This window comes from Elephantulus edwardii, unplaced genomic scaffold (assembly GCF_000299155.1).
Source record: "Elephantulus edwardii isolate Elephantulus edwardi_28Jun2011 unplaced genomic scaffold, EleEdw1.0 scaffold00145, whole genome shotgun sequence".
In the NCBI taxonomy this organism is placed as follows: domain Eukaryota; kingdom Metazoa; phylum Chordata; class Mammalia; order Macroscelidea; family Macroscelididae; genus Elephantulus; species Elephantulus edwardii.
In genome coordinates this window covers 3,891,931-3,913,927 of record NW_006399895.1, presented here as the reverse complement: position 1 = coordinate 3,913,927, position 21,997 = coordinate 3,891,931, and the positions used below count along the sequence as shown (strand labels likewise).

The 21,997-nt window shown below is 45.6% G+C and overlaps 1 protein-coding gene across 1 annotated transcript in view; it reads left to right on the top strand.

The window, feature by feature from the left end:
• The window catches only part of LOC102847907 (pyridoxal-dependent decarboxylase domain-containing protein 1-like), a 43,439-nt gene extending 22,320 nt beyond the window's left edge, over positions 1–21,119 (top strand). The window contains exons 13-23 of the mRNA XM_006894499.1: positions 3,047–3,097; positions 8,215–8,278; positions 9,463–9,557; positions 10,975–11,080; positions 14,170–14,341; positions 15,200–15,318; positions 15,658–15,779; positions 16,532–16,624; positions 16,710–16,806; positions 17,607–17,711; positions 20,860–21,119. Coding sequence (XP_006894561.1) covers positions 3,047–3,097; positions 8,215–8,278; positions 9,463–9,557; positions 10,975–11,080; positions 14,170–14,341; positions 15,200–15,318; positions 15,658–15,779; positions 16,532–16,624; positions 16,710–16,806; positions 17,607–17,711; positions 20,860–21,119 — 1,284 coding nt within the window. The remainder of the gene's footprint in view (positions 1–3,046; positions 3,098–8,214; positions 8,279–9,462; positions 9,558–10,974; positions 11,081–14,169; positions 14,342–15,199; positions 15,319–15,657; positions 15,780–16,531; positions 16,625–16,709; positions 16,807–17,606; positions 17,712–20,859) is intronic.
• The last annotated feature ends 878 nt before the right edge of the window (positions 21,120–21,997 follow it).

Below are 21,997 nucleotides of genomic sequence, written 5' to 3'. Positions count from 1 at the left end.
GGGCATACAAATAAAAGATTGATATTAGGATTTAATGAGTTAGTATATATAAAACTTGCAGTAGAGCGTGAGCATACAGTAAAATATGCAAATAAGTTTAATACTAAATCTTTGTTTTACATTCTCTAGGAATTGGCTTTTTCTCAAGTCATTCCTTAACAAAACCAGTAATTTTTATATTACTCTAGCTGTAGTCCTTTGGATCATACCGCATTTACATCAGAAACTCATTTTAAGGTTTATACTTCTTGTGTTAAAAAAGCACTCCATTTAAAATAAGAAGAAAAACCAAAATTCTTGTTGTGCCATTAGCCCTTGTCTTGAGATTTGGTTCTTAAGAAAGGAGAAACCTTATCATTTCCATGGTAACGGAGTCAGCTTGGGGAAGGTGTGAGAACTCAAGGTATTGGGGGTGGCAGGGGGTGTTTGAACTCCCCTTCGCCTGTGGGATGAAGGAAAAGAATGCTGAGACTTATTTCTAAGCCCTGAGGTCACCCCAGCATCAGCACTTTCCCTTTAAGCAAAAGCGGTACCTTAAATAATGATCCTGTTGCTTATTCACTGCTGCTAAAAATAGGCACAAGTTAAACTGCGTGAACACTCTGCAGATGGGGTTGGTCCTGTGTATTCCTGCCTTATGTTTCCCACTATAGCATGGACTTCCTAAGAATGAAAGGCAGTGCCCTTCCGATCCTTGACCTCCTTGTGGCTTTCACCACACCATCCTCACGGGTAGCAGGGATGGAGCATTACCATGGTGCCAAGCATCGTCCTCTCATTTGATCTCCACAGCTTTACTCGATTGTAAGGTTCATTAGGAGAACAAACAGGTTCATCCTGGAGAGGGTGAAGCCATGCTGCTCCTTGGAGTCAAGGATTCTGAGACTTAGTCTGACATCCTTTGGACATGTTGCAAGGAGGGACCAGTCCTTGGAGAGGAACATCATGTTTGGGAGGGTGGAGAGACAGCGCAGGAGAGGAAGACCCTCAATGAGATGGATCGATTCAGTGATTGGGGTAATGGGAGTAGGTGTGTCGGAGACAGTGAGTTTGGCACAAGATAGAGCAGAATTTAGGGCTCTTGTACAAAGGGTCGCTATGAGTTGCAAGCAACTCGACAGCATATAACAACAAAACAAGGTTCATTAATACCAGCCCACTTAAAAGTCATTGCCACAATTGTCCATTCAGTGTACAACGCTCAATCTTTTGAGTTAATGAATCCCAATCCTATGAGGTAGATACTCTTATTCTCCCCACATTGAGGATTTAATGATTTAACTGGAATTGAGGGTGTGAGAGGACAGCAGTGTTGGCAGTGATGTTGCTGCAGCTGCTGATGGTGGTAGCTTACTGTGCTTTAAGTTCCGTTTCAAAGTATTTCATGAAGATCAGTCAACTCTTTGAGTATTTACACCATTTTACAGTTGAGGCAACTAAAGCATGGAGAAACTAGATAACTTCCTAAGATTGTAGTCTGCACTGTGGATTGAAGCTCATATGAGATTGAACGTTCTCACCACTGGACCAGTTGGCAGCACCATATAGATAGAGATATTGTTAACAGTTTCAGCTTGCTCAGCTCCACAATCAACATGCTTGGCACCAGCAGTCAGGAAATCAAAAGACAAATTGCTCTAGGAAAATCTAATGTCAGGGACCGCCCCAGTATGCTAAAGAGCAATGATGTCAATCTAGAGACTAAGGTGTGCCTGATCCAGGCAGTGGTCTTCTCAGTTATTTGCTATGCATCAATGACCAAAGATGATAGAAGAAGAATTGATGCCTTTGACTTGTGGTGCTGGAAAAAAGTATTGAATGTACCGTGTACTGCCAACAGAACAAACAGATCTGTCCTAGGGTCAAACCAAGCTGCTCCTTGCAGGCAAGGATTTTTGAGGCTCCATCTCCATACGTTGGTCATGTTGCCAAGAGGGACAAGTCCTTGGAGAAGGGCGTCATGCTTGGAAGGGTGGGGGGACAGCACAGGAGAGGAAGACCCTGGAATAAGAACTGACACACTAACTGGGATAATGAGGGCAGGTGTGTCAAAGGCGCTGAGAATGGCTCAGGATAGAGCAGAGTGCAGAGCTGTTGTGTATAGGGTCTCTGTGAGTTGGAGTCAACTCGACAGCACATAATAACAACAAAGGTTGGAGTGAGTTAGTCGCTGATGAAGTCATTTATCTAATAGATGGTAAGATGGCAGAGCCAGGTTTTGAATCCGGCCATGATTGACTCCAGGCCCGTGATCTTAATCATTCCATTGTGCTCTCTCATTTATCTTTGACCCCTTTTACTCAGTAATGTGCACTGCACACCTTTGCACCCTGTGGGTTTTCAGTGAATGACTTACTTATATTGCTAATCTGACATTCATTTATGTCTTAGGGAAGATTTTCTTGAATCATTAAATGTAGCTTTTAACTGAAGGTTGAAAATTGTGTGCAGAGGTTGAAAGACTGAAATTGGCATTCATCTTCCTAAGCTGCCTGTTTGTGGATCTGCAAAGACCCTCATGAAAGTAATTTTTTTTTATTTTTATGTCAGTTTAATGAAATAATAAACTCTATAAAATGTACCAAAATAATGTTATAGAACAGAGTTCAGGTCTTTTGTGCAAAGCTTACTCTGAGTCGTATTCAACTCAATTCATTTAACCACTGCTAAATAAGACTAGGGCTATTATATCTGGAGGAACACTCTTCCACTTTGCACATCACTCTTTGTTAATGTGCTGTATGAGGTAACCTGGGTTTGCTGTGATACTGAACCTTGTGCCACTGGGGTATCAAGTACTATAATGGTTTCCCATTGGACAGTGTTTGGTGAAGGTCCAGTTGTAAAACAGATTTGGAAGCAGGAGTGGCATCCACTTCCTAAACCACATGCTTCTGGAAACTCTGAATTTGGAGAAATTACTATAGTTACGGAAAGGCATTAGGGGTTTTTTATTCATAGAGTCGCTGTGAGTTGTACTTGACTTGATGGCAATCAACAACAACAACAAAATGAAATAATAGAAACTCTTTCTTGTCATCTGCAGAGTCAGCGGTTGCAGGAAAATTTGAAGAAAGTGGACCACATCAAAATCTTGGTATAGTATCTGACTTCATCATTTAAATAAATCATTTTTCACCTTCCACAACTAAGAATGAGTTTCTTTAGATTTGAAGAATGGTTTTCTTCAGATTTTCTGTATTTACAGGAAATGAAGTAAAACAAACCAGTAATACCACATTCTGAGGAAAAAGAATCATTTGTGTTTTCATAACTTCACTATTCGTTTAGCCTAAACCCAAAAATCTATACTGTGTGATGTCTGAACTCCTACAGTGCTTTTCATAGACACTATTTAGAGTTTTATTTCATTCCTAATTTGAAACTGCACAAAGATCTCAACACCATTGATTTCACCTACCCAGGGGCATAAAACACCTATCTTCTAGGAATGAAAAATTATTTTGTTTCTACTCAATATTCATAATAAAATGTTTTCTGTTTTGCGAACCAGAGTTTTCATCTACATGGGCAGAATAAGGAAGGAAAAAGCAAGCATCTCTGTCCTTGTCTTCCCCAGCTGTCTTCATAAAGTGACTCTGTTAGAGGTGCTCTCCCAGGGAGAGAACATAGACAAGTGCCAACAGTAGAGAGAAGTTCAAGTTTGAATGCTTTCCTGCTTTGTTCTTGTATTATTTTTTTTAATTTCTGGAAAGATAGTGTTAGGATTTTATTTATTTTAGGTCTGGACTTTAGGAATTTGAGTTTGTAAGCCTTTTAGTCCAATCAACCACTCCCAGAAGAGGTTTGGCTGTGTGTAGGAGGCGCCAGACCTGTACCCTCGGTCTGTGCCCTGGGGTTTGCCGTATATGCGGCTGTTTGTGCCACGCGCACAAGCATGTGGATCCATACCCCTGCAGATACACGTGCACGTGTGTTTACTCACATGGGCCTTCTTGTGCAAATACATGCATCCATATCTAGCTGTAACCACACACGGGTTTTTTATTGTCATTCCTGTTGTTTCCAAGTTGTACATAGTCTGACATTTCCTGAAGTTGTCCCTGTCTCTTGTGTACTGCCTAGTGGAGCACTCCTGCTCTGGCCCATAGGACCACGGTCTGTTGGAATCGACTCCAGCAGGGGTTACAGCAGGGGTTATAGTTTTTGGTTTGTCTCATATGATGGATTTTTGTTTGTTTTTATTTCAATTTAATTTTCTCCCCTTGTTGTGTACCGCCAAATCAGATCTGACTGGCACAGGAGGAGATTTTTTCCTCCTTCTTTTGTGGAACATCTGATGGATTCAAACTGTGCGCCTTTGGGATTGCAGCACAGCCTCTTGCCACTAGACCGTCAGAGCTCCCTTCTTAGGATGGATTTTGACTTAAAGTCTGTTTTATCACAGTTTGTTACTGCCATTCCCTCTCTTCTGGCTACTGTTTGCTTAACATTTCCCCATACTTTGATTTTTAGCCTATTTATAGTTTTGTGTCCAAGCTATGGCTCTTGTAGGCAACATTTTGATGGAGTATGGTTTTTGTTCTTGTTTTTTTGTCCATTCTGTCTCTGTGTCCCTTGACAGGTATATTGGCACCGTTTCCACTCAGTATCAGTAGATCTGCATTTATTGCTGATGTTATAAATGCTTCGTGCGTGTGTGTGTGATTTTAATGGTTTCATTGTTCTGCTTAGTTTTCTGTGCTAGCTTCTTTGTGTTTGTGAATTTTATTTTCTATTGTCTTTATTTCAGTGAGGAGATAGACTGTATCTCTCTGTGGTAACCATTGCTTGATGGCTTTCCATCCTTTGTTTATCTAAACATGGCTATAATAGCTGTTTATGATAACACAGACTTCTGGGCTAGTATCCCACTTTTGAGAGGCATCACTGGTTCTCTGTTTTGTCTTCTGACACCAGCTCCTTTTGTCTTACAGTTTTTTCTCATATTTTTTTTTCCCTTGAGGGAATTATGTGCAGCCTGAGTTAGAGTTAAGAGCTTTGCATTTGTTCCTGCCAAGTGGTTCAGGAGTTTAATTGAACGGGGTCCATTTCTTCGTGTTCATTCCTTGGCTTTGGGAGTCTTTCACCACACAATCAACCCAAGGTGTAGGCTACACCTGACATTCTGATTCCTTGGGAGAGAATGGTTTTGCTTTTGCCCTGTACAGGTACAGTTCAGTTTTTGGGGTGGTTTGTTTTTGTGGTTTTTTTTTCCCAAGGCCATGGTTGCAGTTATTCCATCTCTCCTTTCATAAAATACATTCTTCGAGGTTCTTGGCTCTATGCAGGATGTTCTGGACACCTTTTTGTTGTGTTTTGTGTGTATTTTCTTTTCTTTTTTTTTTTTTTGCAACACCTGTTTTGGTCCCAGGGCTTTATCTTCTTTTCACTCCCTGCTCTCACTCCCCTCCTCCCCTTTCTTGTGTATTGTCAAATCTGATCTGACTGTCACAGGAGGAGATACCCCTTCCTTCTCCAGCAGAGCATCTGGTGGATTCGAACTGCACACCTTTGTGATTGAAGGACAGCTTATTTACCACTAGACCACCAGATCTCCCTCCCTGATCTCACTTCAAACCCAAGTCACTAGGCTTTGAAGGGCCAGCTCCAGGCCCCACTCATGCTTACTTCCACTTAACCAACGCCTGCAGCTGAGCTTGCACGTGGCCTGGTTTTCCCTGTGCTTTACCTTCATTTCTGTGAGCACAGCAACAATTTAGACTTTTTCTGCTTTGGGGTTATTTTTAATCCAGCATGTCAGATATTTAGAGTTGATAACTTCGCTGTGAACTCAAGTCTCCTATGGCCTAGCATCTCTGTATAGCACCCTGGTATTACTATTTCTGACGGTACCCTGGTGGTGTGACAGCCACTTAAGTGTTAATCAAAACCCTGATGGGTTGTGTCTACCCAGCTGTCCAGCAGGAGAAAGACGTGGTGATCGGCTCTTGTAATGATTATAGTCCACAGGCCCTCCGGGGCAGTTCTGCTGTGAGCAGAAAATGGACTCTTTGGCACCTGACAACAACAGTGTTCATACTGCTGACGTTGTGAGACCACTGAGCTCAGAGAAAGGAGAAAAAAGGCAGTCTGTAAATAGACGTCTTGACACTTAGGTCATTCTGACTTACCCTGAGGATGAGGAAAGGAGGAGAGATTCTAGAGCCTTTCCCACCCTGCTTCCTACTTGCTTTTTGGCCTTATTTCATTCTATTTCAGTATTATAACTGTAACTAAAACCACTCACAGGTTTGTTTATGGAGACATTTAAGGCAGTAAGTGTAAGTCTTGCCTGGGATGAGCCAAAGGCACCCTGTCCTTGGAAAGGCTGGTGGGGAAGATCCTGGGCTGCTTCCTGTCTTTCCAAGTTAGCTTCCCTGTTGTTGCCCTGCGGATGAGTCATCATGCTCAGAGCCGCAGAACGGCCTTGGGTTTGTGACTGGAATGAATAATAACTAAAGTGGTTCACTGCTCAGAGGTCTACTTCCTAAAATGCACCTAAAGAAAAAATTAACACACACACATTTCAAGGACATTACTGTTCTTTTTGTGTCCCACCTCCATGGCGGAGCTGACAGCTGTTGATACATTTGTTCAGCAGAGAGCTTGATCTTTTCTGATTTAATGTTGGTTTGCTTATAAAGTTCATATACATTGTGTTCTACACTAGCCTTCATCCTCATTGTGTTTCATACAATCATTCCCATTCATTGTGTTTATAAAATTAACAGTGAACTCTACCCACCATTGCCCTGTCTTTCCAGATCCCTGCCAGATCTTTCCCATTTCCTTTACCCACCCACCAAATTGTGTGACCCTATGATTTCCCCCTGCCCGTCCTCACCCCTTCGCTCCCAACCTCCCACACTGGATCCTCATACATGTTGTACTCGTTATCTGTTTCTACAATAAAGGTCTAATGCAGTGTGTGTCCTTATGAGACTGAGTTAGTTCACTCAGCATAATGCTCTCCAGTCCCTCCCAAGTTATGTAGTAATTTTTTAAAATCATTGTTCCTTTGCAATAGTATTCCATTTTGTGGAGTATTCCATTGTGTGAATGTACCACAATTTCTCAATCCATTAGATTGTGGTTGGACATTTGGGCTGTTGCCATGTTCTTGTGATGGTGAATAATGCTGCTGTCAACGTTGGTGTACAAATCTTTGTGTCTCAGTTCTAATTATTAAGGGGTATATTCCAAGCAGTGGAATAGCTGGGTCATAGGGAATTTCAGTGTTCAGCTTTTTTCCCCCCTATGTTCAGTTTTTTGAGGAAATGCCAAACTGCCTTCCAGAGTGGTTATACCCTTTTACAATTCCACCAACAGTACATGCAAGTTCCTGTCTCTCCATATCCTCACCAACATTTATTGCTTGCTGCCCTGCAAAACTTTACCACTGCTACTGGGATGAGGGATCTCATTGTGGTTTTAATTTGCATCTCTCATTGCCTGTGATTTTGGTGCCCAGTGATCTTCATGCAATAAACATTCTCATCTGCTTAGGAAGCTCATTAAGGAAGTGACTGGTCCGATGCCCGTCTTGAACGCAGTGACTTAGAAAATAACTCAGATTCCCTTCTAGACTGCGGTTGTCTACGCTAGCAGCAGGATGCACACCCTGTGTGCTTTATGAGAGGATAGCACTTGGTTGTGAGTGGTGAAGGTCCCAGTCAATCCTTGAATCAGCAGCATTTCTGGGAGAGAATGTTGGCTCTCTTTAACACCTATTTGCCCTTTTCCTTTTTGTCTGAGCAGTGTACATTGTGATTGGGTGCCACTGAGTCACTTCAAGTCAGAAGGACCCATGTGACTGATAGAACCGCCCCATAGCGTTCCCTGGTGTGGTCATTCGTATGGGAACAGATGACCTGATTTTTCAGAGACACTGGATGGATTCAACCAACCAACCTGTGGGTTTCAGCCCAACAAGTCCCATTATAATTAAAATTTCTTTCTGGTTTCAGTGTGCCAGCATAAATTTCTAAATTGATCTTAAAATTCAACCGTATGTTGTTGGGACTGGTTCACAGGTCTTTTTTAGGCATTTACTAATTTTTTAATTTAGTTTTCTCCCGTAGCTGAAATGAACCATTAGATTTATTGATTTATTTTACATACTCTTTAATGAAATTATGTCATCTGCTTTTCAGACTCACTGGGTGGGGAATTGGCAAGTGTTTCATGTTAATGGCAGGTTCCGTTTTTCAGGTGGAAGAAGAGCTCAATTCCCCAGTGGTGGTGTTCAAATTTTTCCAGGAATTACCAAATTTAGGTAAGTGATTTTAAAAACTAAAGGCTTTGAATTTTAAGAAATCTTCAGTTAGATAGCACAGAATGTTTTTATTACCATAGTTGTCAGTCATCATAAGAACTCCAGCCCTAAAGCTTTCATATTTTACTGATACTCTTCTGTGACTCAGTCAGTTCTTCCCAGTGGCCCTACTCCTCAGAGGTTTTCATTCAGTAGACGAGACCCAGGAATCTCTAGTTTAAAGGAATGTTTCAGATGCCACCAGCCTCGTCTACACCACCATTATTTTTTCACTCCACATACCCTCATCCCAGCCATTCTCCGGAGGGTCAAATGAAAATCAAGTAGTGTCAGTTCCCTGTTTAATAACAGCTCACATCTCACTCTCTTGGCCAGGTCCAGGTTCGTAACCACCCCCCGTAAAGCACGCGTGTTCTAGCCTTGCCTTCTCTGGTGCCATCTTTGGTCATTTCCCACCTGGTCGCAGGGCTGTAGGCAGCCGATCTGTGAGCTCCTGGAATACGCCTTATTCTTTGCTGGTGAAAGGCCTTTGTACCTGCGCTTCTGTTTGCCTCACCTGTAGTCCCCTACCTCTCCTTACAGCGAGTTCCTTCTCAGCATTTCAGTCTTAACAAAAATGTCCACCAGCTGTCAGTCATGTCTGAAATGACTCCGTCAGAGTCCCTACCTTCTTTCATGCCACTAACAGTTCAGAATGATTTTATTTCTCTTTATGGTCTGTTTCTTCAACTCAGATATAAACTCTGAGATGACTAGGACTTAGATGTAAACTCTAAGGTGACTAGAATTTTATCTTAGTTACTGTCAGTCCCGAGAGCTCAGAACATTAAGCAAAGCACCTAAGCTGTTGAGTGCTGTTGGATGCTCTGATCTACCTAGCATGGTGCTGGTTAATTAAAGTTACTCACATAACAACTTTACCCTTTGATTTATTCTGGAAATCCCTTGAAGGAAACTTTCTTCTTGAAAGATAAAAATAAGACTGTTTTCTCTGCAGATATATTCACATGTTAGGGTTCCTTGGGGGATGAAAGTGGAAAATGCTAGGCCAGTCAGATGCGTATGTGATTTTGGTAACACTTGAGAATATTCCCTTGGGCTAATGGTAGGATTTAAGGGAAGTGGTGCCGGGCGTTTGTTTTCTGTCCTGTACCGTGGGAGTGACTCTGCTTTGTTTGTTCCAGGGTCAAATCCAGGGCTCACAGCTGCGCTCGGGCCCAATGTGGCACCTTCGGCAGCCGGCCAGGAGAGGCACTCCTGTAATGCACTGAATCGCTGGGTGAGGATGGCTGTGCTCAACCTTTTTCTTTCTTTCCTTCCCCCCCACCCCTTTTAAACATCCAGAGCATTGTCACCTCATCATCAGAACCAGGGTTTTGGATAAAGTATAATCATGTGTAGGAAATCAGGAGGCACCTGCGAAGGTGCTGAACTCGGGTGTCCCTCTGTAGGTCTCTCCCTTGTGTGACTCCTGACAAGTCCTTTCACTTTGCCGAGGTGGCCATTCCCTTACTGCTCTGTGAGACTGTGAAACAACACTTAAAGTGATTACTACGTTGCACATGCTTTGGCTGTTCTGGTATCAGAAGGCACCCAAGTCCAAGTCGTGTCCTGAACTCAGCCTCTGTCAGCCTGCAGTGTGGATCAGAGGCTGCGTAAAAATCACTCTTGATGCCAGAATTTTGCCCGGGGGATGCTAGCCTAAAGAATCATGTTGTGCGTGTGCTGTCAAGACTAAATTGATGCAAAGCTGACTCTCTGGTGGGATTTTAGAGGCAGTAAATCACTCGTGAGGAGAGTGCCCACCCTTCTCCCACCAAGCAGCTGGTGGATTCAAACCACCTGCCTTTGGATTTGCAACACCACTTCTTACCACTCAGCAGCCAGAGTTCCCTCGGACTCCTGTGATTAATTCTTTAAGCATCAGTGTGAAATTTATAAACACTTTTGGCATTCCCAACCCAGGGGACTAGTTGGATAAGTTACATGTATCTGTACACTAGAGTCCAAAGCAGTCATTCAGAAACATGCAGCAGAAGGTAACAGTCATTATAAATGACATGAAAAATGCAGCTATTTCGACAGTGGGTAGAATTTCCCTTTTTTTCTCAATTTTTTTTATTATTATTTATTTTAATGAAAATTTACAGAGTTTGGATTTCCATTCATTCATTGTTGCACTTTTCTCCCTGCCCATCTCTCCCCTCCAGTTCATTCTTCTTTGAAAAGTAAAAGAAAAATTCTTTCATTGTTATACAGTCCCTCCCAAATTTCCCATTTTAAAACAATAAAATGTACACATACGCACAAGTGTGCACACACACACACACACACCCACACCCCTCTGCCCTGTTCCCACAGAGGGAAGAGACTCCAGTGGAAGGTGCCAGAATGCCACAGTGGAAATTCCCAAGTCTTGTAATATGGATAATTTTTATTTTATTATTTGGGTTTCTCTGAATTGCCCTGATTTTTCTACAGTGAATGTTCCTATTTCCTTTTGTTAAAAAAAAAAATTTTTTTAAAAAAAATACTGTTTTAAAACAAGTAGAAACAATTGTCCTAAATCTCCAAAGAGGCTCACAAGGTGAAAGCAAAGCCTCAATGCTTTTGGTCGGGAGCTGTGTGGCCACGGTCAGGTTTGGATCTCCTGGGACTGTGGAGTGCTGAACTTGCCCCCTGCCCATTCTCTGCAGCTGGGAGAGCAGCTCAAGCAGCTGGTGCCTGAGAGCGGCCTCACCATCATGGACCTGGAGGCCGAGGGCACGTGCGTGCGCTTCAGCCCTCTGATGACGGCGGCAGGTACTGGTCTCGCTGGGTTTCCTTTCCTTTGGGGCTCTTATGTTTTGGTGAAGAATAATGGCGGGTCTCACTCTAAATCAGAGCTCAGGCTGCTGGGGTTAGTAAGCTTCCTCTGAGTATTTTCTTCTCCTGTAGTCAAGAAATTAAAAGACAAATTGTGTTGGAAAAGTCTGCTGTCAGAGACCTCTCCAAAGTCCTGAAGAGCAACCATGTCAACCTGGAGACTAAGGTGTGCCTGATGCAGGCCATGGTCTTTGCAGTTACTTGTTATGCATCAGAGAGCTGGACAGTGACTAGGGATGATAGAAGGAGAATTGATGCCTTTGAGTTGTGGTGCTGGGAAAGATTATTGAATATACCAGAGATGGCTAGAAAACAAATAGGTTTTTTCTGGAGAGTGTGAGACCAGGCTGCTCCTTGGAGGCAAGGATTCTGAAGCTTCGTCTGACATGCTTTGGACATGTTGCAAGGAGGGATCAGTCCTTGGAGAAAGACGTCATGCTTGGGAGGGTGGAGGGACAGCGCAGGAGAAGAAGACCCTCTGTGAGGTGGATTGCACAGTATAGAGCAGGATATTGGGCTGTTTGTACATGAGTCGCAAGCAACTTGATGGCACATAACAACATAGTCAAGTTTGTCCTACCTAATACACAAGATAGGCACGGCTTACTTACTAATCTGCAGTGAGCAGTTTCACATTTTCCCACCACATCAGAGTCTGCTTCTAGAAGGAGCTCTGGTGGCCTAGTGGTAAAAAGCTGCGCTACAATCCTAAAACCACACAGTTCAAATCCACCAGCTGCTTCTTGGGAGACAGATGGGCAGTCTCTTCCTGTACAATTAACAGCCTCTGAAAACCTGCTGGAGGTTCAGCTCTGGGTCGGTTCTGACTTGATGGTAAACAACAACAGAGTCTGCTTCTAGGTATGGCTGGTACCTATCTCTTGCTCAGTCCCATAGCACCTTCCTGCAGAGTCAGAGCATAACAGGGATGTTGGTGTTGTTGTTATGTGCCAAGATTGCCTGACAGCTGACACTGCAACAGCCTGTAAATTTCATAGGAGGAGATTGCCCATCTTTCTCCTGCAGCACTGCTGGTGGATTCGAACCACCTGCCTTTGGGTTGCCAGTGCAACTCTTTATCCACTCGAATACGAAGGAAGGATGGAAGGCCTGCTAGGCAACATAAGCACAGACTTGTACTGAGTTACTTATCTGTGGTGAAGTGACTTAAGTATTTGCCCACATGATATCAGAGATGTGATGGGACCCATGTGAACGTCACTTCATGTGTCAGTAAGCACACACAAGTCCTAAACTCGTGCTTGCCTTGCTTCTGGGCACTCTGCCCCACCTCCATATCTCCACCAGCATCTCTTTTTAGAGAGACTCTCCCTTTCCTTTGGCACTGAGCTTAGGTAGACTTTCCTGCTAACGTAACTTCTCGGGATCGGAATCACACTTTGGAGGCCTTTGGAATTCCTGTGTTTTGGTAACTTGTGACCCTCGCTTTTCTCTCCCGACGGGTCTCAGTGCTGACCACACCTGTGGAGCGTTAGAAGCTGTCTGCCTGGGCTCTTTCTATAGACATTCCGATTTCATTTATCTGGGGTAGAGCCTGGGCATCTGAAGTTTTCAAAACCTTATGGGTGATTCTAATAGGTCAGAAAAGTTTGAGAAACAGGTTACTTGGGCTTTTAGAATTGAAGTGCCTGCATGCATGTCCCCACTCAGTCACTTCGTAACCAGACCTCCTCTCTGCGGGTTCTTAATCTCCAGAGACATTCCACACATTTTTTTTAAAAAAAAAAGGAAGTTACTAAGACTTCATGGCTCTCCTAGCTTAGTGGTAAGGAACTGTGCTGCCAACCCAAAGGCACTCAGTTCGAATCCACCAGCTGCTGTGCTGGGGAAAGATGGACAGTCTCCTCCTGTGTGATTTATTGTATCTGAAAACCTGCTGGAGGGTCAGCTATGTTGTTGGTTCTGACCGATGGTATTCAGCAGCCAGTAAGACTTGATGGTTGAGTTGGAACCAGCTGGGAGTTGATCCTCCAGCTGGTTCTGAGGCTGTAAACGACACAGGAAGAGAATGCCCATCTTCTGTCTGGTAGCAGCTGGTGGAGTCACAGCACCAGAGAGGCCTGGCCTGCGGGCCAGCAGTGCAGCTCCCTGTGGACCACTCCAGAGAGCTCCCTCAGACTTCATGGTAGCAATGTGAAGGTGAAAAGGACATCCCACACATGCTGGCCCTTAGAGCTTAGCACGTCCTAGGCCCTTACCTGTATGCTGAAAAGAGAATCGTGGTTGTGCTTTTTTGTGAGATGATGGAAAGCTTTTCAGAAAATGTTTGCTGGTGCTTTTGACATTTTGGAGGAGGAAATAATTTCTTTTTCTCAATGACCTCAGAGTAGGAAAACAAGGTCTTACTCATTTGCTCTGCAAAGAAAAAGTGCTCATCCTAAGATTGTTGGTGGTCCCAGAGGGGCTTCTGGTCTCTGCTCCTGCTGTGAGTGTGGTTGGACCTTCCCTGCCTCTCCCACAGCCTCGTCTCTAATGGAGAACCCCGTTGATCCTTGAGAACATCACTCACAGCATCCCCGGTGGTGAAAGCGAGGGAGTAGCCATGCTGCCACCCTTTGTGGGTCCCTGAAGCTCCAAGAGTTCCCAGGCTCTGACATGCAGAAATGGACAGTGGGCATATGTGCTCCGTCCCTCCTCTCCTCCTGCCACAAACCCCCTTTTCCAGTCATTTTAACTGAGAACCATTTGGTTGCCTTTTGTGTGTGTATCCTGTGTCATGATGCTTATTAACTTGGTTGAAGCAGCTTGCTTTTTATGAGAAGAGATTTTGTCAGGAAACCAAAGTGCTTCATTGCTTATTAAGGTCAGAAGGGCCAATCCTGTCTTCTGTGTGAGAAACGTATGCCAGAAGCAGCCTGCTTTTTCTGTTTAAGCTCTCCAGATCCAGCTAATTGGATGCTTTTAGAACCTCTGGCCTTTCCGCTAGTGGAAGTGGAAGCTCTGTCCCCTCACCTTTTCCTGTCTTTCCTTCAGCACTTCTCCTCACGGTCTGTGAACACTGTCAGTTTTAGGAACTCGGATCGAGGACGTGGATCAGCTCGCTGCCTGCATAAAGAGCAAGCTGCCAGTCCTGACCTGTACCCTGCAGCTGAGGGAAGAGTTCAAGCAGGAAGTGGCAGCCACGGCAGGCCTCTTGCATGTGGACGACCCTAACTGGCCTGGAATCGGGGTTGTCAGGTAGAGTCCTCACGTGTCACGGGACAGTCCTTTCTCTTTGTTGTGCATGCTCCATGAATGGGTCACCTTGTCAACAAGCCTAGAAATCCACCGTGGACGTGTGGAGCCTCGGGATCCACATCTAATGAAAAATTACTCGGGTTTTCTGGGCACTTAAGACACAGCACAGTGGATCATTGGCTCGCCATTGCATTCGCTGGGCTTCAGGTCCCCGCGAGGAGAGAGTCGCGTAGGTTACGGTTTTTGGAGCCAATTCTTTAGTTACTAGGAGGAAATTGTTTTTGTTGAGTCCTGTCAAGTCACAATCAACTCATAGCTGCTCCTCCCGCGGGTTTTCAGAGGCAATAAATTGCACAGGAGGAGAACGCCCATCTTTCTCCCGCAGAGCAGCTGGTGGATTTGAACCATGTACCTTTGTGTTGGCAGCACAATTCCTCACCACTAAGCCACTAGAGCTTCCTTACTAGCTCAGTTACAAGGATGCAATAGTAACTGACAAATTGTTGAGAAAAAAACCCCCCTCAATTCCCTGTAAAGAGGAAGCGCCCTGCCCTCTAGTTCAGTTCATGCTGTCCGTCCACGGTGCATCACAGCTGCTCTCAGGACGAGGCGAGTCTCCCTCTCTGCCATCTTGCAGATGATGAGACTCCCAGACCCTCTTTCTAAACTTTGTGGACATAAGTAAAGGCTTGGGCTTTCCACGTGATTCACTTAAAAGCACTCGGTCGTGAGGCACATTCAGTAGCTCCGTTGCCCATTTATCCCGTGTCACATTCTTCTGAATCCTACGTCCAAAGAGACCTTTGATCTTTGTAGACTGAAATGCTGGTGTGTGATTTATTTATTTATTTTTAATAGGTACGAACACGCCAATGACGATAAAAGCAGTTTGAAATCAGATCCTGAAGGGGAAAAAATCCATGCTGGCCTCCTGAAAAAGTTAAATGAACTGGAATCTGACCTTATGTTTAAAATGGGTAACTACTGCTTTAATAAGTCAGTGCCTTTTCGAAGGCTGTTTGCTCACTGCCTTAAAGGGAAACAGGCATCATCTCTGCTCAGGACCCTTTGGTTTACTCCCAGGTGGTGGCGGAGTTGTGCCGACTTCTCCCCTCCCCACATCCCGGGTGCTCCTCTGCTCTTGAGCGTCTTCCTCCCCTCTTTCCTTTCTCGTCTGCCCCTCCTTCCTTCCTCTGCTCCCCAGAGCTCCCTCTTGGCACTGTCGTGCTGTATACAGCAGCACAGGAAAGGGGCCCACTGACCGACTCCAGACAGGATTCCCCAATGCCAAGTCCCTGTGTTGTTTCTTCTCACAGGCCCTGAGTACAGAAGCATGAAGAGCTGTATTTACATCGGCATGGCCAGCGATGACGTGGACATTGCTGAACTTGTGGAGACCATTGCAGTCACAGCCCGAGAGATCGAGGAAAACTCGAGGGTCCGTAAGACTCATGAGGGTGCCATCCCTCCGCTGAGCTCTCCCAGCTGGGATGATAAGGGAATAAGCTGCCTTGGGAAATGTCTGTTCATTCATTCTGTTTCTCCCTATCTCCCCAGTCTCAGGAGGAGGAATACAAACAAGGTGGCTTTGTATTCCCTGTGCTCTGTGAGCTCACAGCCGTGAGGGGCTAGACTAGAGAAGTGTTCCCAAAGTTGTTTTAAGTGCGTGAACAGGAAGTTAGGGTGGTGAGTGGTAAGGCGGACCCCTTCCGCTCTGCCTGGCGAGGCTGTGGAAGTCTTCCCAAGGGCAGCTGGGTCTCGGATGAACGAGGCAACAGGCTCCCTCCAGGTAACTGATTGACTAGAAAAGGGATCACAGCAAGACTAGCGCAGGAAGAACCAGATACTTCATTGATTCTTTTCTAGGAATAGGGAAGAGGAAAAAGTTTGGCATAAATCTGATGGAACTGGCTGTATTCATCCTTGGGTTGATTTCAAGTTCATTCCAAACTCAATTCTATTCTGGCTTCATTTCTATGAATATTGAGGGGTGTATCTGTTCTCTCTGGGTACTGCATTCTGATTGTGGGTACAAGCCTCCTCTTCCTTTCTGTTCCCTGGTACACGAGGCTGGTTACCAAGGGCTGCCTGTTCGGCCACCCAGCACATTTCAGAATGTGCCCAGTGCTGCGTTAATAGCTCCAGCCTCCGGGCAAGACCTCACGTGAGCCTGTCTTGGTCCTCACACAGTTGCTGGAGAACATGACCGAGGTCGTTCGGAAAGGCATTCAGGAGGCGCAGGTCCAGCTGCAGAAGGCGAACGAGGAGCGGCTCCTGGAGGAGGTGAGCCGGCGGGTTGGACTTCCCCACTGGCCCCAGCGCAGAAGTGGAGCTGCCAGCATGACTGTTGATGCCTTGTGCTTTGCAGGGAGTGTTGCGGCAGATCCCCGTGGTCGGATCCGTGCTGAATTGGTTTTCTCCGTTACAAGCAGCTCGAAAAGGACGAACTTTTAATTTAACAGCAGGTAGGACCAACCAGACTGGCCCACATCTCATTAACCGTGAGCGCTTTGACCACAAGCCTTTGGGTTTTAGTATTCCAAATGTTGGAAGCTTTGCCCAGGCCCCTGCTTCGCCAGCAGCAGTCCAAGGAACTGAGGGAGAGGAGACTGTCGGCTCCTCCTCCCACCCTCGCTGCTGAGATAGCGCAGGAAGGTCCCTCCAGCATGCCCTCACCTTCCTTGAATTTATTGTTCAGACCCTCAGTGTATCTTGGGTGTTTGGGTTCAGTTTTAGCTCAGCAGATGGCTGCTTTTGAAAGAATCCATGAGCACAGAGCATTTTCTTTCAAATCAAGCAACCAGCAAATATTAATATAATAATAATTATATAGTAATATTAAAATTAATAATATTAGTTGCTGGGGATTTGGAGAAAACCATATTAAAGTCTCTGCTTCCTCTTTTCTGTGACTTTGTATCAAGGGAGAATTCCTAAATGTTAGGCCCTTTGCATTATTCCTTCCCCAGGAAATGATGACTACACTGTCATATGACAGGAAAAATATAATTGGACTTTTAATCGGGCAGAGACCTCGGCCTTTGGCAAGGAGGCATCCAATTCTTGCTGAAGGCCACTTCCCGGACATGCTGGGCCCCACCCCACTGCGTGTCTTCCGATTCCTGGGGCTGGCAGGATGCAGCACCCATGCAGGCAGGGACAGGGGGATCGTGTCCCCGCTCCTGGCACCTCCTGGGGGCTGAAGGCTGAAAGAGCCTGTTTGGGAATAAGGCTGCCACACCCCCACTCCTTGCCTTTGCTGCAGGTTCGCTGGAATCCACGGAACACACTTACGTCTCCAAAGTACAAGGGACAGGAGTGACGCCGCCCCCAACCCCCTCGGGCACCCGCATTAAACAGAGACTTCCAGGTACGCTAATTACGAGGGAGATCAGCTGGGTTTCCCTTGGGAAACCAAACGTTCACATCACATCACGTCACAGTTTCCTCCCCACGTTTTCTATTACACACTCCTTTGTTCTCTTGCCGCTTTCACCCACAGCCCTCGCGCTCTTCATCTCGCAGCCACTGTTACTGTGTAAGTGACGAGTTCACGAGCAGAGTTGTCAGTCTGAGTTTTGAAACCCAGTGCATTCCAAGGGGAGGGCGGAGGCTTGAGAGCTGACATCATGTTCCACTGGGATGCTGACTATCCTGAATGTTCTCCTTTTTAAAAGTATTACTGCATTCAAGAACTCATGAAACGCTGCATAACTTGGATGCATCTAGAGGACATTATGCTGAGTCAGAAAAGCTAGACAAGGGCAAATGTTGGGTGAAGTCACCGTTACACAAACTGAGGAAAGGTTTACACACACAATCATTTGGTTTGGTTATCATGGATGGGAAAGAACGGAGAGGCATAGAAAAATACAGTAAGCAGATAGTAGACACATATTAAGGTGGTAAAGGAAAAGGCAATATCCAGTAAAGGGACGATCAGAACAACATCTCTAAAGAAAGGGAAGACACCGGGAGGGACAGGATTCCTGGAAACCAGGAGTAAAGGGAGGAAGTGAGGAAAGTGCAGCACAGAAATGGGTATTGAAATAAATCTCACTGAACAATATTTTATGTGAAAGGTTGAATGGAAAACTTGGTTTATAAACTTCACTGAAATAAAAATTTAAAAAAAAAAATAGGAAAACAAATAATTGCAAAAAATAAACTTGGTTTTACTGTGGTAAAAAAAGAAAACAAACCCAAACCCGGTTAACAAAAGCATTTGTCAGCTCCCCATATTTCCCTGCACAGTTAACGGACGTTGATCGTGTTCATCATGTGCAGCCGTCAGCCCAGTCGGTGCCCCTATATCACACACACATTAACACCAACACAGTGCCCGCTAAGCAGCGGCCCTCCTCACTGCTGCCCGTCACTGGAAGGGATGCGAAGTGGGGCTGCCGCTGCTGTGGGAGAGAGTTTTGCAATTCCTCTCAAGCGGAAAAGCCTTTTCCACCCAAGAATTATTATTCCCATTACCCAGTGACTTCCCCTTCCACTGGCATAGAGCCACATTGCCACAATGGCTCGCAGACAGACCTGTTTCTCTGACGACATCTTCAGTTACTCCTCCCCATCTCATTACCCTCCCGGCCTCCTGGTCATTTCTCGGATTGTACCGAGGCTGTAGCCCTTGAGCCAGCACTGGCTGTTCTCCGTCGTCTCAGCCAGCTATCCAGCGGAGGCAGCTCCTTCTGCAGCTTCCCAGAGGCCTTGCTGTACCGCTTCTCTCTTTTTCTCCTCCTCCAAGTGTCTTCTCTAAGACATAGTCCTTGTTGCCTTCAGGAGGATCAGAACCTTTTGTTGTCCTTGTTCACCTTTGGTGAATGAGGGGACGGTTGACAGCAGATCCATTTCCCTTCCTCAGTTCATACACATCTGTTTCGTGTCACTGCTAACAGTCCCTACAGTGTTCACACTCCCCTTCCCACTTCCTAGGTTTCTCATTTTCATTCCTCTTTTCTGTCCTCTCCCGACTTCTGAACGTCAGTCTTTGGGCAAACGCTGCCCTGTTGATCTCAAACAGTTGATGGCTCTCAGGAATACATAGCGCCCTAGAGGTGGTGATGGGCTCTTTTATTTGATTGAAAATTAAGGCATGGAGGTGAGGTCCATCGCAGGCCTGAACGGTGATGAAGGACCACCATTCTAGGGTTCAGCCAGTCTGTCAGAGCAGTTGGCCTGGTCTTTTATGATTGGGTTTTTTGTTCTAAGTTTTTCTCCCACTCCTTGCTGGACCTTCTGACAGAATCCCTTTCAGTGCAGTCTCTCTGGTTTCAGCAGCATGGAGGCCAAGGTGTCTGTGGTCCATTAGTTCTCTGGACTAATTGTGTTCCCAAGTGTCTGATTTTTTTTTTCACTCTTCTTTGCTCCCTTGTGGAGGTCAGATGCTGCTACCCTTATGCTCCGGCTGTTGTTTACACTTTTGTATCTCGGTTGTTAGGTGCTGTCCAGTTGGTTATATCTCATAGCAGTCTTACAAACAGCAGATCTGAACCGTGCCCTGCCCTGTGCCATCGCATCCCCTCTGACAGGCATGAGCCCGTGGTTACACTGGCTCAGTCCATCTCATCGAGGGTCCTTCTCTCTTTGACTGAACCTCTGCCATTCCCAACATGTCTTTTTCCAAGAACTGGCCTCCCCTGGTAACGCCCAGAGCCCGTGAGGGGATGCTTCACCATCCTTCACAGTAAGGAGCACCCTGGCTACGTTTCCTCCGTTGCAGACTTGGCTGTTCTTTTGGCAGTCTGTGGTGTAGGAGAGTAGTCTCTGACAAAAAATGTTGTCCCATGCAGCGTCACTAAGAGCCACTCTTACATCCCATCATGGCTCGAAAGCCATCACCTCTTCTGCCATTTCATGTCACCCTGTGAGTTTCAGCCGGGGTCCATCTAAGGTGCAAGTACTTGCTGTTTCCCCAGCACCCTGCCATCTTATCCCCCTACACCCCCATCCTGAGGTGGTTGTTTTTTAATTTTATTATTTTTTGTGTGTGTGTGTGTACCATCAGATCAGATCTGACTGGTACAGGAGATTGTCCCTCCTTCTCCAGCAGAGCATCTGGTGGATTTGAACCACACACCTCTGGGATTGCAGTGCAGCTTCTTGCCATCCTGAGGTTTTTTAAAGTTACCTTTGGGCATGTGAGTGCCCTGGTCTCCGTACTCGTTTCTCTCCACATCTGGAAAACTTCTACCGTGTCTACTTCTCAGCACCATCCAGTTGGTGCCAACTCAAGGGGCTTTTCACAGGCTGTAACTTACCTGGGAAGAGATTGCCCGTCTTTCTCCTGCAGAGCATCTGGTGGATCCAAACCCCCTGCCTTTGGGTTGGCGGCACATCTGCTCACCGCCTGGGCCACCAGAGCTCCCTTCGCAAAGGCTTCGGAGCTAGTGTAACATCTGGGATTTCTGCAGCAGCAGGTTGAATTCAGCATTTGCTTGTTGCTCTGGGCATCTTTTGCATCACTCTCCCTTACTGAGCTTTCAGTGTTGTTCATCTAATCTTTCTTCTAGGCCAGAAGCCTTTCAGACGGTCCCTGAAAGGTTCGGATGCTATGAGCGAGACAAGCTCGGTCAGTCACATTGAAGACTTGGAGAGGATGGACCAGCTCTCCACTGGGCCGGAGCAAAACGCCTCGGAGCCGAGCAGCCCTGAGCAGCACCCAGGAGCTCCTGGGCTTCACGAAGCCAAACAGAGCGCAGCGGTGCAGGAGAAGGCCGAGCACCCAGCAGATGACTGCCCACAGGTAGAAGAACCGGAGAGTTTAAGATAAAAGTCATTGTTGGGGGGAGACTGCACTCAATATTGTTTCAGGGAAGATGAAGCTCTGTTAAAAATGTGAATGGTGCCATGTCCTCAGACACCAGGAATTACTGTTATTTGTGCATACCAGATTTTTATACAAACATGGACCTGAAAGCCAGGCTTTTTAGGTGGGCAGTTGATGGGTTTTGTCTGTAGAACCACCATTGTTTCTGTCCCACCCAAGTGTTGTAATCCTATTTCCCCCCTAAATTTCCTTAAATACATGTTAGATGCGCGCACACACCCCTTAGAATTCCAAGTGCCTGCCAACACTTGTTCTGATCTGTCTTGGCATAAGCCAGTAGGCTGCACGTAGTAACTTTGTGGATGGCTGTGTCCTCCAAACGCCTCCAGGTTCTCTGCTCACCTTCTGCAGAGGACAGCGAGACGGTGTTTCTGCCACGTGTTTAGTTGGTGTGTCATTGGATCAAGTTGCAATATACAACTGGATTGTTTGGCTGAATGGAGAAGGGGCTTCATATAGGAATGTAAATAAGAGTAGCAGAAGCCTTCTCCTGCCATCCCCAGCTGTCGCTTTCCCTGGAGACTTAAGTAAGGACTGTGTCCACTCGAGCTGTGGTGAGGCTGTCCAGCTAATTAAGATCGGTGAGCACTTCCGCGAGTGCTTGTGCTCTGCCTCCCTTTATATTGTATTTGTAAAGAAATTAAAGAACTCATCTATGAAGAGTAACTATAAAATCTCTTACCACACAGATACATGTATACATGTATGTGTGTGTGTTTTTAAATACTGATAAAGCTTTACATTGAAACACAGCACAGACTGCTCATTTCTGTTTAATATCTGAGAACCTGCTAGATGCTCCCTTAAAGAGTCTAACATTA